We start from the raw sequence: 15295 nt of genomic DNA on the forward strand, positions 1-15295 counted from the left end.
TATTGTTACAGATAGAAGGTTCTTCTTGCAACGGTTAAGTTCTGGGAACTTCACTGTTCTCTACATGAACTGATAAATTTCTCTGACGTCATTACAAGAAAGCCTGACTGTAAAGTAATAAAGTAATTTTTTTAAACAAGATTTATCAGTAATCTTAACATTTAACATTTAAAACGTGACACATAAGTTGCCATAAAAGTATAAGAAAACAAAAGCTTTCAAAGTTCTGTTATTTTATCAGTTCAAGTCTATCTTTTATCATCTCTTTTTTTCACCACGCTCTTGACAATCAAGTCAAGCCAAAAGAGTGTGTATAACCATGGTAACCAAAGGTTTAGATCCCTTTCATGCCCACACACACACACACACACACACACACACACACACACACACACACACACACACACACACACACACACACACACACACACACAAATGGGGCAGAGACGCAGATTGTGGCAGGGATATTCCTCGGACAAGTCTTTTGTGTGAACATTAGCAGAGAGGGCATTAATATTCTTTTGTATCATGTGCCGCTGATTAAACTTCTAAGACACTTAGCTGGCTCCTCGGAGGGAAAGTTTGCGCACAGTCTCTGTGCTGGACAACTAAAAAGGGCCTTTCAGACCCAGCTGGTGGTTGTAGGACAGCCATCTGGCTCAAACTGTACAACTAACTGACAGCTTGGGTGGCCCTGATTACCTCCAAAAATGAGTATTTATGTGTTTCTTTCTGTAATTTATTTTATTTCATTGATAACAGTATAAGGGTCTGACTGTTTTGTGCTAATGCATAAATCCCCTCCGATGACGCAGCACTAGTGAAACACTGATTGTATTTATAGGTGAGAATTCTTGCCAGGCAGCAGGGTGTGGCAGACAGCAGAAAAGAGACCAGCGTTGCAAATCACCGCCGACAGCGGTCCAAGATTAAAGGACTTCTGCTGGACACGGCATCCATCTTGTTTTGTGCGTCTCTGCTGGGGGGAATGCAAAGCCAAGCATGCAGTAGACTGCTGCTACTCGCTGGGATAAGACTTGGGGGGACCTGAGAACAATGGCTCTCATTTGCTAACAGTGTGTAAGCACAAATGTGAGCGCAAACTGCAAGCACGAATGTTTCACACACAAACCAGCAATTTACCAATATTTTCATACCTGAGTTGTTTGTAGTCCTTATCTTTATCTGATTTCATTATATTTTAAATGAACTCATCTTTAATTAAAAATTGCTTGCTAGATCCCATCACTTATAGTCTAATAAGATACAGTAAGACTGTAATCAGAATACTCTAAATGAGCCGCTGGGTTTGCCAAAGTCTTTTTGCTGCCTGCAGATGTTGGTGAATGAAGGTGAGATTGCAGCACTTAATAAAAGTGCTGTAAAACCAAAAACAATGACCTAAAAGAGGCTCAAAAGCCCAATAAGACTGCAGAGCGTGATAAGAAAGTCTGAGGTTGAGTCAACTTAATAGGCCTTCACTAAAAGGCCTTACTCCACTACATAAAAAAAATATCGTTCACATCTACCGTATTAATTTTGACCCTACACCCAGTTTATAACTCGCACAACATCAAAGCTCGTTTTGGGACTATTTGTACAGCACAGTTAGCAGAGGCTTGACTCTGACCCCAAGAGTACACCAGCTAATACTTGTCATATGATAGTGAAAGTGTGGAATGATAACGATCACCTGTTAAAAGAAAGCGAGGAACAAGCAAATGACAACCTTTATCCAGGGGCTAATCCTTCCGGATGCTGGTCACGCTGCTGTCAGCTTTGTTACACTAAGCTAAAGTCAGCTAAGCCAGAAATCCTACAAAAGATCACATGGGCTCTGAAAATCATATTTCAGGCTGTATCATTAGAAAAATTTGTCAAGGCACATTACTGCGGTCAGTGCCTGTTGAAGAGAGCTAATTGTGTGTGAAAAGACTTTCCAAAACATTCTGCAAGCACAATCCTTTTGTTTCGCTTACTATTCTCCATTTTCCACAGTGCAAGAGTCCTAGCAGGTGCTGATTTCTTCCTGTTTTGTTCCATCTGTCTCTTCTTCTCTCTTATTTTCTACTGGTATCTTTTCTCCCTATCTTAAATTAACTGTTTTAAATTATGCGTACCTTCCCAGAAGACTGGATTCCCTTGATCATGGCAAGGCAAACCATGGACCAGGCAACCAGCAGACACACGGTCATCTTCCAATTCAGCCCTCCGCTCTCAGAGATGCTGTCAGAGATGTCCAGGGCCTCGCGGTACCAGTAGTAGGTGGTTGCTGAGCTTTTCTCACACTCTGGCACCACATCTATGGACAAAAAACATAGCGCTCATCATGGACGTATTTACTGAAGATCATTTCCAAGCGGCACAAAGACCTTAAGAAGCCTGCCGAATACTGCCGTTACTAAATTGCGTCTTACATGTACTGGTCTTGTTCTTCACGAGGGGGCACTCGTGCCATGGCAGAGGTTGCTGGAAGGACTGGGAGAAGTAGAAGAGACTCCAGCTGATGATGACATTGTAGTAGAGAGCCACAAAGAAGCACACCTACAGGCGAGAGAACAAAGTCAACTTCAGACACACAACTGAAATCATAAACAGTGTGAAACACAACATTTAGCCACAAAATAGAGGCTAAATTAGTAAAGACTCCCCACCCCACAATTTTCCTTTTCTTCAAATTATTGTCACTCCATATTTTTCCCTACCTGCAGTGACTTAACAGCTCAGTGTGAGAATCAATATAACCAACAGTATGCTAATATACCACCATACTGTTTATACACAATGTTTTAACCATGTTCAGACAGGACCCCTGTGTCTCACTCACCACACAGCTGGCAAAGCCAATCCCCCCCAGCCGAGGGCTGATGTAGTTCCACACACCGATGCTGCCCCTACGGATTCGCTGTCCCACCGCAAGCTCCAGGAAGAACAGCGGAATCCCAATCAATATGAGCAGGATGAGATAGGGCACCAGATATGCTCCTGCCAATCAAAACAATATGAAGAGCAGGTTAAATGAAGGATGCAAAAAGAAGAGTAAACTGTCAAATCACATAACAGTGAGGCACTAACATTTGAGTTCCTGAAAGCAGTTAACAAACATGTGGTGACAACACTTAAACATCAGCTTTTTAAAATCTTACCCTTTGCCCCATTCTGGCTAGAAAATCACACCAACAGACAGCTGTTTTCTAAACTTTAACTATACAACAACATAACATCTCCCTGATGGTGACACATTCACCTAAACAGCAAATTAAACACACAATCAGATCCAAACGACTACACACACGTGCTGCCTTGATGGGCTTCTACCTAACAGGGCCCTATGGAGCGTACAATAGTGCAATCAAATCATTATGGAAACCAGAAAAGATACTGAAGTCTAAAATTACCTAAATTACAGTGGCAAATATAGCATTTCTCTCTAGAATTAAGGTTTCTGGGTGAATAACCAACATTAACTGGTGTAATAGTGTGGTACGGTAAAATACAGGATGCCGCATCTCCTGTGAGCACCGAGACTGCCAAGCGCACAACAACTTCAGGACAAAAAGAGAACCCAAAGCTAGATTTTGGAAATAATGAGCCGTTTTATTTTCCTGAGAGGAAACGGAAAGGAACTGTGCTCCTGTGGGGTTGTTTCGCTTTTTCGCACGTGAAATGAAACTTCCTGTCTGCCCTCAACCACTGATATATATTAAAATCAATTGCATCATTTCCAGGGTGCAACTAAAGCAACGAAGAAGAAGAGAAAAGCCCCCTCTGTGACACGGTACCAATCATAAGTCTGAGCCACATCAAACGTAAACACTGGTGAGTCGGCGTAGTGTGAGGCTTGTTGTGAGTCATTGACAACAGCGCCGCACCGCAATGGGTTTATTATTTTAAAAACTGGTTTCATCTCTTTTGCAACAGAGCTCATTGTTTTATCTGGCAGGACATTCATTCACATCCTTTCCTGAGTCCTCCCTTAATGGGAGTGGTCACACACGAGAAATTAATATGTGTGTGTTTCTATGCTTTTTACACATGTGTGTGTGTACAACATACTTAGTAATTTCTATTAATATAATATCTAATTCTGCTACAGAATACGCAGTTTATTTTGGGCTTTGACAACATCAAAACCCTCCCTCTGGTCTCCATTGTCTTTTAAGAACTTCAACAGTCTCCCTGGGATATTCAGACACTTTGATGGCACTTTGAGAAAGCAAACAGCCCAACAAGAGTGCAGCTTTTGTTTTTTCCTTCTTTAAAAACGTTTCACAGTCCTCCTCAGTCCCAGCAGTAAGTGAAATGAAATATCTGGTTTAGCCAGTTATCAGGCACGCAGCAATTCACTTCCTGTTCGGTACCAAGAGATATGGATTACTTGCATTATTACACACTACTAGAAATACCTAACAACCTATCCACCACTAAATCTGTTTGACTTGATTTATGATTTACTAGAGCTAAAAGGCAAAACACAAGCTGACTACATGCATTTTCCCTGCTTGTATATATAAGCCTAACACTGGGCTTGAAAGTGTTCCTGGAACATTGTGTACATGATCTCCAAAGGGAAGGTGAGAAATGAAAACAAACTGCAAAAGTCATAAAGACACACAGAATTGCTATACAAAGGGTTTTTAGAACTTACCTGTTTACATTTAATAGAGGCTTATATTTATGCTTTTATGAGTTAGCTGTCTGTTTTTAGTGACAGGTATGTACCATCTCATTTGCTAATGGTCAGTTAGCGTCACCTAAGCTAATTCAACTCTGGATTTCTGCTCAGCTAATTCTACCAACAGCCTGTAGACACAGAAATCAAATGGCACCTTACCTTTCTAAACAAAATGATAGAATTTCATCTGTAATTTGTTTATTAGCACTAATTAGCAGATACATAAAAATATAGTCTCTGAATGTACCTTGCTAACCAAACTTGCTAGCGTTAGCTGCTAAGTTAGCACTCCACCTACTAATCAAATTATGATTAGTTCTGGCTCAAAAAACAAGATGGTGATAGCTGTTCTATTTTATAATACACATTTGGTTGGTGCAGAACATAAAAGAAAAAATGTTGTCCTCTAAATTTGATGTTCAGAGCTAAAAGAGAAAGATGAGCAAAAGACCCTTTCCTTTACTAAAGCTTCTGCTCCCAAGTGGGTTCAAAACTCACTCACTGGTCCTCACAGACATAACAATATAACACACACACACACGCACGCACACACACACACCGGTTTCAGCCCCCATTTTAATCTAATTACAGTGGAACACAGCAGGGTGACCAGAGCCGTTTAAAACAGACCTGAAAGCATGACAGTCTGTGAGAGGTGGTAATTTTTCTGAACGTCCCTGAGCACACATGCACACTATCTCATGCCAATTATATACACACTTCTAAGAACATGATTCAAGGTGGTATTCTATACCAATAAAGAGCCGGGCCTCTTTTTCTGAAGACGTGTCACTACAGTGGAGTATTTCAGACTCCACTGTAGTGACACGTCTTCATCAACCACACATTTCTCAAAGATTCTGCATCTACTGACCTCCCCCTAAACCACCTACCTGTGACTCAGAAGTGGGAGCGACTTGAGGAATTAATATTCAAATTTTCCTTTTAATAAACTGCAGAAAACTTACATTTCTTCCTCTTTTTTAAACCTGGAGTTGTGTATAGTGTTGGGCACAAACCCCAGTCTCCCAGGTTAAAGTCCTGGGTTTGACCTGTGCAAAACGCTTTCTTTCTACTCAGAGAGTGGACGTCATTACTCTTTAACTCTACATGCACTCACAAGTTATCATAGTCCCTAACAAGCAAGCAATTATGAGGTGTTTTTCACATAATAGCACATTAATAACTAATGTAATTTGCCTAACACATGATTTTTTATTAACTTATATATTAATAGCCATTTATGATCATGATGAGGATTACTTTTCCTAGTTTGGGGAAATGTTGTTTGCCCCGAGTCTACACAGATCATTCAGATCTTCAGTGTAGTAATAAACCTGGACGGAGTTTCTATCCTGTCTGGCCAACCTGTTTATTTAATCAGCTTTCCAGAGACACTCAGTAGCTTTACATAATCTCCATGCAACACCTTATCAGGACACACACACATACACACGTTAGACTAGAGACACAACAATTGTCTGCGAGGAGTCAATCAAGTAGAGCAGACCGCATTGTAGGAAACGTGGTTATCATAAACTATAATCCGAAGCATCACGCTCTTCTTAGAATTATTTCCTGTATGTTGAAAGCAGTGTCAGAGGTTCTGTGTTTGGTTATTTGCTCTTGTATGTTCTATGAAATCACAGACGTAACAAGGCAGTCGCATTAACATTCTGTCTGCGGTGAAGCTCACAGCCGAGTCTAGTTTTGATGGACACATCACGGGACTCTGCACCCACATGGTAAACACAGAGTACAACACGTTCACTGTAAAATGGTAATTTCATGAAGTCATGACGCCATTTAAAGCCCATTCGGAGTGTCTGCAAAGAAACAAAAGTGGAAGGTGATACTTCTGGTTTCTCAGCAAGGATGAACAAAAAAACAACCAAATCAAACACATCTTCTTTAACTATTTTTTATCCTCTGTAAAAACATGCACATGTAGATGCTAGACTTGGCTTCTACCCAAGAATATCACATCCCGGATCTACGAACACTTTTAATTACCACGGAAAACACGGAACTCCTTTTGTCCCCTTGTGTCTTGGCCTTTGTTCCTTTTGTTATCATGCTTAACATGGTGCTACCCATCAGTTATACGCTCTTACTATGTGTGTGTGATGCTAGCTGAGACTCACCCCCCCCATTCTTCTGACACAGGTAGGGGAATCTCCAGACGTTGCCCAGGCCTACAGAGAAGCCAACCTGGGCCAGGATGTACTGGAGCTTGCTGTTCCAGGCCGGTCGTTCCTCCTCCTCGGCATCTGACCCTCCTTCCTCCACATCGCACTCTTTCCCTTCGCCTTCATGGTTGTTGACGATCAGCGAGCTCTTCTTGAAGGAATCATCACAGGCGTCCTCGTTGGAAAGCAGATCTCTGACAGACTCCGTGACATCGTCGTCAAGCTCTCTCTTGACGGCCTTGCTGTTTTTGGGCATTTGATAAAGCAAACAAGGGCGAAAGGGTGGAACGTCTTCTTGGCTGGAGGGCTGGTGGGACAGAGCCGGCGTGTGAAAAGAACTCTGCGCAACGGCACAAGTTTGAAAGTATTCTGGGTTCAACGGCCAGCGGGCTTTGACAAAGTTTGTAGAGGTTTATTTCCTCATTATCACCATATATCTGCGGGGGAGAGATAGGAACACAGCAAAGGGTAAACAGCCAATGAAAGTGAAAACCTGTCTTTATTTTTTACATAGTTTCAGGTACTTATTTCCTTCCTAAAATGCGAAAATAACTTTGACAAGAGATGACCAGAAATGAACTTACTAAACTAACTAAACCCAAAGGTAAACCTTTATTTGGTTTACCTTTGGGTGATTTGATTTCAGTTTGACTCCATTTATATATTTCACATGAAATAAACTACTTTTTTAACCTTACTCCTTATCCCTCAGCATCTTACTCGAATTTACACTGTAGAGAGAATTACTTCTCCATCTGAGGGATGCTGATTTATTCCTCACATGGATATCACATGACTGGAAAGGGCACCGAAATCAGTGAATGGGATTTTATTCTCAGTGCTTGTTCTGGACCAAAAAAATGGGCCTGGAGCATTTAGCTGGTTGAGCACGCTGCCTAGGACAGTGACACACTGGGATACAGAGGCTATCCCGTTTCAAGCCCCCTGAATAATTGAACAGGCAAAGCGATTTGCATACAAACCCAAACATTCCCTCCTTTTACCTGATGGGGAAAGCCTTCAAATATAAAAGCATATGAGCTTCCCAAATTACACTTTTCTCTCCTATAAAAGAGCTTCATCACGGTGCATTAACATTTAATGACGCTTAGTACCGGCAGCACTGGAAGAGAATCAAGGGTGTGCCGACCACCTAAAGGCTGATTAAGGTGCGCAGCATCCTTGACTCCTAAATGTGAGCATCCTTTCAGGGAGGCTTCACATCAAGCTCAAATCCATCTTCGAACATTTTCATTTAAACTGTCAGAGGCGCAAAAAATATCCCCAGCACGACGAGGGGCGTTGCGACCACGAAGCACTGCGTGTCTCCCGCCTTTCACCACACAGAGGATTAAGAGATTAATAGATTTCTTTCAGTGCTTCCAGATTAGCCTGGTTTGAATGAGGCAAAGGCCATCGTTTCATAATGCAGTGAGCCCAACGCGGCGTCCAAAAACGAGCAACGATGCTGCGCAAGCCTCGCCTCTGTTCATATTAATCGTTTAATAGCAGAGCACTTATTACAAATATTAAACATATGAGTGCGTCTAGAAGGAGAATGACTCATTCTGTGGTATCTTTTTTTGTATGCACATGGCTCGGCCTGTTGGGTTAACATGACACACCAAAGCGGATGAAGCAATAGATTAAAAAATAGAAGAAAATGTATTATCAACCCAACCGGTGTCACTTGTGCCATGTGGCGTTGTCCTCGTTAATTCATTTCCTCCCTCCCGCTCACAGCCGTCATGTCATCGCTGAGGAGTGTTTCATCATTCATCGGTCATCCACATCAGGGTACCTCAATCCACCCTATACTCTCAATGTATCACGCCTTGCCTTTACCATCAGCCTGTTTATCCCTGCTGGAGATGCCGAGGATGGTACTCACCTTCGCGGAATAGCAATCTTCTGAAATGACTCGTCTCAAGGAATGAAATTGTGAGAGCACATGCACGGGGAAGACATTATCACCAGTTTGTATCTCAGCCGGTGTGTAGAGCGGCGCTTCGGTCTCCTGCGCTTCACTTGTCTGGCTCACACAGTAGAGCGCCGCTCAGAAAGGAAAGGAGGGGGGCGGAATGGGTGGGGGGGGTTCTCCGCCTCCAACTCACTCGTGACCGTCAGTAGGCAACTCTTTATTTACTTAATATTTAACTTTATATAGCTTATATCACATATCTATGTCACACTACACGCCACGCATGCTTACACCGTTCCTATTTAGTTGAAATAAGCATATTTGTACCCTCTTCCTCCCCCCGTTTGTCACTTGGTACACTCCACTACTACTAATCCGGCAGAAAGGGGCTGGCTTAAGGACAAAAAAGCAATGTGCCTCTGTTTATAAACGCGGATTTTCTCTGACTGGATATGTATTTGGATCGTACATGTATTTTTTATTTTTTGCAATCTATTTTAAAAAAATACAGACTGAATTTAGGGGGCATGGCGTGCAGATAGCAAGGTTTCTGGTTCAAGGTCGTCGTTTTGAGCGACATCCACCATTCGACCTCCCAGAGCGGTGCGATGAAATTTACATACATCCTCGACGAGAGAGAAATCAGACAGAAATATTGTTTTGTCATGCTTTTTATTTAAGATATATTTAGATAATACCATTATGTCAGCAAACTAAATGAATGAAAACAATGAATATTATATTACAGGGAGTAACACCTGCCGTCATGGGTCCAGTTAGGTCTACAGTAAATGTATGCCAAGGTGTAATATGGATCAGAGATTCATTATATATTTAAATTGGAATCTTGAGATCAAACTAAACTGTATGTCGTCCATGAAGTGAATTGAGCTTCATACCTAAAAGCATGACGACTAAAAACAGGTATAAAGGCAGTCATCTGGATACTCACATTTATTTTCCTATTACACGGAGGTGGCATAAAATGTCATTTTCTGAAATGTGGTCTCAAAGATTTTCACTTTGACTGTTTGCAGAATATTTCAGACCAAGTATTAACTTGTCAGAATGTAGGAGAAGTTTGAGCGACTAAGAGGAAATATGTGGTTTAAGGTTGCATAACCTGAAATTCGGGCGTTATCTCGGAGATGATAGGTTTACCGTTGCCTTCGTTTTTTTCCCTTTCTTTTTTCTCTATAAAGTTGTTCTATTCTCTGAGAAGAAAATCATGCACTTGGAAACACCACCCACGTTTATGTCCTGTGTTGCCCTGGTGGCTAGTGTGAAATCCACCCACAGTATTTCAGGTGCATCATCACAGAACTCAGTAGTTGTCACCCCAGTTGATCTGCTGATGTAGGCTACTGCAAATCAGAGGATTATAGAAAGGTGATTAAAGGACTGGGAGATTTTGTTTTTGATTTTTTTTCTAGAGGAAATTGATCTTTTAAAAAGTTTTTCCACTGGTTGATTTTTTCAGAGTGGTTATGTAGATCTACATTTCACAAAAAATACATTAAAAAATACATAAGTACAGAATACAAAGAACTAGCACCTGAGGCTAATTAACAGAGCTGATAAGTCTGGGTTAACCTTCTGGGGATTGGGCGCAGTGGATTTGTGGTGTTATGTGTTATGGTAAATGTCACTGATTCAGCTTTTTCTAGTTAGGTAAGTCATAAAGTGAAAAGAAGCACTTCTTTTCACTTTATGACTTTATGACAGCAACAGGAGAGGATTACACTGGTTCTTGATGACTACTGTATAAACATTATTCAATGGAATAGCAAAGTAGCTTCAGGGGGTGGAAACAGTTGGCTGCTCAGTCTACAGATCCAAAGATAATGATGATGATTTGTGTGCTGAGTAAAAGGAAGACCTCTAAATTGAATTCAGTTCAATTCAATTCAATTTTATTTATACAGCGCCAAATCAGAACAACAATCGCCTCGAGGCGCTTTATATTGTACGGTCGACCCCACAATAATACATACAGAGAAAAACCCAACAATCAAATGATCCCCTATGAGCAAGCACTTTGGCGACAGTGAGAAGTGAGATTCAGGATCACCTGGTCCAGCCCTAACTATATGCTTTAGCAAAAAGGAAAGTTTTAAGTCTAATCTTGAAAGTAGAGATAGTGTCTGTCTCCTGAATCCAAACTGGAAGCTGGTTCCACAGAAGAGGGGCCTGAAAACTGAAGGCTCTCCCTCCCATTCTACTTTTAAATACTCTAGGAACAACAAGTAGGCCTGCAGAGCGAGAGCGAAGTGCTCTAGTAGGGTGATATGGTACTACAAGGTCATTAAGATAAGATGGAGCCTGATTATTTAAGACCTTGTATGTGAGGAGCAGGATTTTAAATTCAATTCTGGATTTAACAGGAAGCCAATGAAGGGAAGCCAAAACAGGAGAAATCTGCTCTCTCTTTCTAGTCCCTGTCAGCACTCTTGCTGCAGCATTTTGGATTAGCTGAAGGCTTTTCAGTGAGTTTTTTGGACATCCTGATAATAATGAATTACAGTAGTCCAGCCTGGAAGTAATAAATGCATGAACTAGTTTTTCAGCATCACTCTGAGACAGGATATTTCTAATTTTAGAGATACTGTGCAAATGGAAGAAAGCAGTCCCACATATGTGTTTAATATGTGCATTTAAGGACATATCATGGTCAAAAATGACTCCAAGGTTCTTCACAGTGTTACTGGAAGCCAAGGTAATGCCATCCACAGTAAGAATCTGGTTAGATACCATATTTCTAAGATTTTCAGAGCAGAGTAAAATAACCTCAGTTTTATCTGAATTTAGAAGCAGAAGGTTAGCGGCCATCCAGGTCTTTATGTCTTTAAGACATTCCTGAAGTTTAATTAATTGGTGTGTGTTACCTGGCTTCATGGACAGATAGAGCTGGTCTCATCTGCATAGCAGTAAAAATGTATACTTTGTCTTCTAATGATATGGGAAGCATGTATAATGTAAACAAAATTGGTCCTAGCACTGAACCCTGTGGAACTCCAAAATTAACCTTAGTGTGTGAAGAAGACTCTCCATTTACATGCACAAATTGGAGTCTATTAGATAGATGTGATACAGCCCACTGCAGTGCAGTATCTGTAATACCTACAGTATGCTCTAATTGCTCTAAAAGGATATTATACTCAACAGTATCGAACGCTGCACTGAGGTCTAGCAGGATAAGCACAGAGATGAGTCCACTGTCAGAGGCCATAAGAAGATCATTTGTAACCTTCACTAAAGCTGTTTCTGTGCTGTGATGAGCTCTGAAACCTGACTGAAACTCTTCAAATAAACCATTCCTCTGCAGATGATCTGTTAGCTGTTTGACAACTACTCTTTCAAGGATTTTTGATATGAAAGGAAGGTTAGAGATTGGCCTATAATTAACTAAGACCGCTGGGTCTAGTGATGAATTTTTAAGTAAAGGTTTAACCACAGCCAGCTTGAATGCCTATGGTAAATAAGTGATTGTTAGAAACAGGTTTATCATATTAAGATTGAAGCATTTATTAATGGCAGGACATCTTTGAGCAGACTTGTAAGAATGGGGTCTAAAAGACACGTTGATGGTTTGGAGGAAGTTTTGTGGTCTGGTTACCTATAGGCTGGCCATGATCAGCAGCCATCAACTTTACGACTCATGATAATCACATAGCTGTGTATCTTCTGCAGATCCTTTTCATTTCTCCTTTAATTTCCTTGTATTCAAGATCATTGCGTCTTTAAGAAGTTATGAACATAGGCCAACAACCAGTAACTAGTCACTGTGAGACCACTTATTTTGTCACTGGCCAATCTGGTCATTGGTTCCTCCTCCACAATATGATCTATGGAAGCAAGTGGAAGCAACATGCTACAGATAAAAACCCCCAAACAAAAACAAACAAACAAACAAAAAACTTTAGTTCCAATAATAAACCTTAATGAACATTGCGTTATTATTAATATTTTTTGGTCAAAATTAAAGGACCTCCATAGTGACAATAAAATGTAGTTAAGGTTATGTAAAGGTTTTTAAGAGTTAAAAGCATGCTAACGTTCAATGTTTTGTTGACCCATAAAAAGTGTTTAAACAATTCCAGTCTGGCCCTGCATGCTCCTGCTTGATGAAGAGTGTAACTCAGCGTGGAGTCACACGTCACACTGCGTCTGTGGCTGTGAGTGTGACTCCACATGTTGCAAATTGAGCTGATCCTCATGTGGTAATGCAATAAAGATCTCTTTGTAGTAACAGTAAGGGTGGTTAACAAAAAAACAACAACTATGCAGTGAGGGATATAATATATTTTTAGGGGGAAATACTTTGTCTCTCTTTGCAAAAAAAGCGACTAGCAAAATGATATCAGTAAAGTGTAAACCTTTAATAAAGTGTTTTGGGATATGAAATCAGAAATTGAGGGTGAAATTACATAAAATGGTCCTCACACTTATCTCTTATCGTTTCACTGCAATCAATTAGCTGTGCTGATCAGACCCTGTGCTACAGTAATTTAACCACTGACTGACAGCTGACTGGAGCCAGTAGAAGGAAAATGGAGGCGAGAGAAGACCATAAACAGTGAATGGTGGCAGAAAAACAGCTAATCTGTAAGATGCAAAAACCAAAATCATTAAGAACCACAACACAGGAAACTGATATAACAAGTACAGCAGAGTGGAAAGAAAACGCTTGTGGACAAAATACACAAAGGGCAGGTCTCCCATGGAAAACAGCTGCAGCTGATGACAGACAAATCCTTCAAGCTGTGAAAAAGAACCCCAAAACAAATGTCAGTGACGTCAGTACCAGTCTCGAGAAAGCAGGTGTTATTATGTAGAAGACTCGAACAGCAGAATTACAGAGACGATGCTGCAGGATGCAGACATTATGAGCTGCAGGGATTCAAATGTAGGATTGAAATTTGGGCAAAAATAGAAAAGACAAGCCAAGTCAGAAAGTAATATAAGAGCAAAATGAGCTTTTACCAAAGTGTTGGAAAGCCCACATTCATAAGATACTAAATGTTCAGTTATGATTTGTTGCAATTAATTATTAAACTCGTACTGCACTGGGACTTAGCCATTTTGTCTTTTTTGTCTTTATGTATTGGCCAAATTAAATAAGACTTGAATTAATTCTCTGCATTTATTTGCAGTTCTTTTATGTGTGTCCCAGATATCGGTTGTTTGTTTGTAACAAGGTATAAAACATGTGGTTAAGTACGAGGTGTTCCCCATCCCGTGATGCTGTTTTGTTTTTGTGATGGTAAACACAGAACTGGTCACAGATGGCAGCTTACACTGGTTACCTGCTGAATACTTCATGAACTGCCTCTGACTTTGGTAACATTATGCCATTTGGTTGTCATGAGTTTTCCCCTCCCGGACCTCTGATGGAAAGTTATGGCGGATTGGTTTTCACTGTGTCACAGATACGTAGGTTGTCAGCCAATGGGAATCACACAGAGGTGGCATAAATAAATGAACTGGGGACTTGATGGTGGACATGAATTTCCAGGTTTCTTAGTTTGAGGAAACAAATCTTGCAGACAGTGAGGTCACTTTTACAATGTTTAAATGTATTTTATTTTGAATAGTGTTATTTAATTCCCTGATTTTTCTTTAAATGAGTAATTAATTAATAACGAGCAATCAAAGGACTGAACAAGTAAAGCATGATTTCTTAAATGAAAACTGTGAAATAAAGTAAGTTCATAAGTGGACTAGCTTTCAATTTAATATAAAATAAAGAGCATTCTAGACCCATTATCCAGTCCTATGATATATATTTTTATTTTTATTGTTACATAGAATAGTTATTTCTACCTTAAATGTGTGCTGTTGTCTCAAAAAGATCTGATTTTGCCTTGGGAAGGAACAGAACATGTACTTGATGTGCTCTCTGCGAGCTGCTTTGAAAAGCCTGTGTTCCGTGATTGGCAGCTCGATCCTAATTTGATAAAACAAAAGAAAACAGCCAGTGATGAGACTTCACTGTATCAGCCTTGGTAAGCCCCCTCCCCCTCCCCACCACCACTACCACCACCTGAACATTGAGGTCACAAGGTCATGAGAAGTTGTGATGATTGGAGAATAGAAACGAAAAATAAGGTACTGATGATAAATACAATCTGCTTCCACTATGTTGTGTCTTCTTGAGTCAAAGTGTTCCAGGTGGTTACTCGAGGATATTAAAAAATAATAAAAAAAAAAACCCTCCATGGATTTGTTTTCAAAATGCCCCATTTTTGTTTTTCCAGGGGAAAAAAAAGGACTAAAGAGTTTTGGATACATTGTGGATAAAAAGTTTTTGACCCCTTCCTGATTTCTTACTTTTTTGGATATTTGTCACACTCACATGTTTCTAGATGATCAAACAAATTCTAATCTTAGACAAAGACAACTTGAGTAAATACAAAATGCAGTTTTTAAATTATGATTTCACTGATTTCATTGAGTAACCAGGAAAGCTGAGTTTCATGTCACTAGTCACATCCAGTCCTGATTAATCAA

The 15295-nt window shown here is 40.4% G+C and overlaps 1 protein-coding gene across 1 annotated transcript; it reads right to left on the bottom strand.

Moving 5' to 3' along the window:
• Positions 1-2090: 2090 nt before the first annotated feature.
• Positions 2091-8895, bottom strand: LOC146569250 (sodium-dependent neutral amino acid transporter B(0)AT2-like). The gene is made up of 5 exons (XM_085281400.1): positions 8756-8895; positions 6820-7301; positions 2828-2985; positions 2418-2544; positions 2091-2302 (listed from the first exon to the last, which is right to left on the bottom strand). Exons 2-5 carry the CDS (start codon positions 7118-7120, stop codon positions 2106-2108), a joined length of 783 nt encoding a protein of 260 aa, XP_085137526.1. The 5' UTR covers positions 7121-7301; positions 8756-8895; the 3' UTR covers positions 2091-2105.
• Positions 8896-15295: the final 6400 nt, after the last annotated feature.

The sequence above is a fragment of the Mchenga conophoros genome, linkage group LG7 (genome assembly GCF_057382185.1).
Source record: "Mchenga conophoros isolate Kocher_MC1m ecotype Shallow Benthic linkage group LG7, M_conophoros_male_GT1.1, whole genome shotgun sequence".
In the NCBI taxonomy this organism is placed as follows: Eukaryota; Metazoa; Chordata; class Actinopteri; order Cichliformes; family Cichlidae; genus Mchenga; species Mchenga conophoros.

Bases quoted from the DNA above. Each gene is read 5' to 3' on its own strand.
- LOC146569250 (XM_085281400.1), bottom strand. From the start codon at position 7,120: ATGCCCAAAAACAGCAAGGCCGTCAAGAGAGAGCTTGACGACGATGTC. The intron at 2,545-2,827 runs GTGAGTGAGACA...TCTCGCCTGTAG, and splicing joins TTGGCTTTGCCAGCTGTGTG to GTGTGCTTCTTTGTGGCTCT. The intron at 2,303-2,417 runs GTAAGACGCAAT...TTTTGTCCATAG, and splicing joins GAAGAACAAGACCAGTACAT to ATGTGGTGCCAGAGTGTGAG.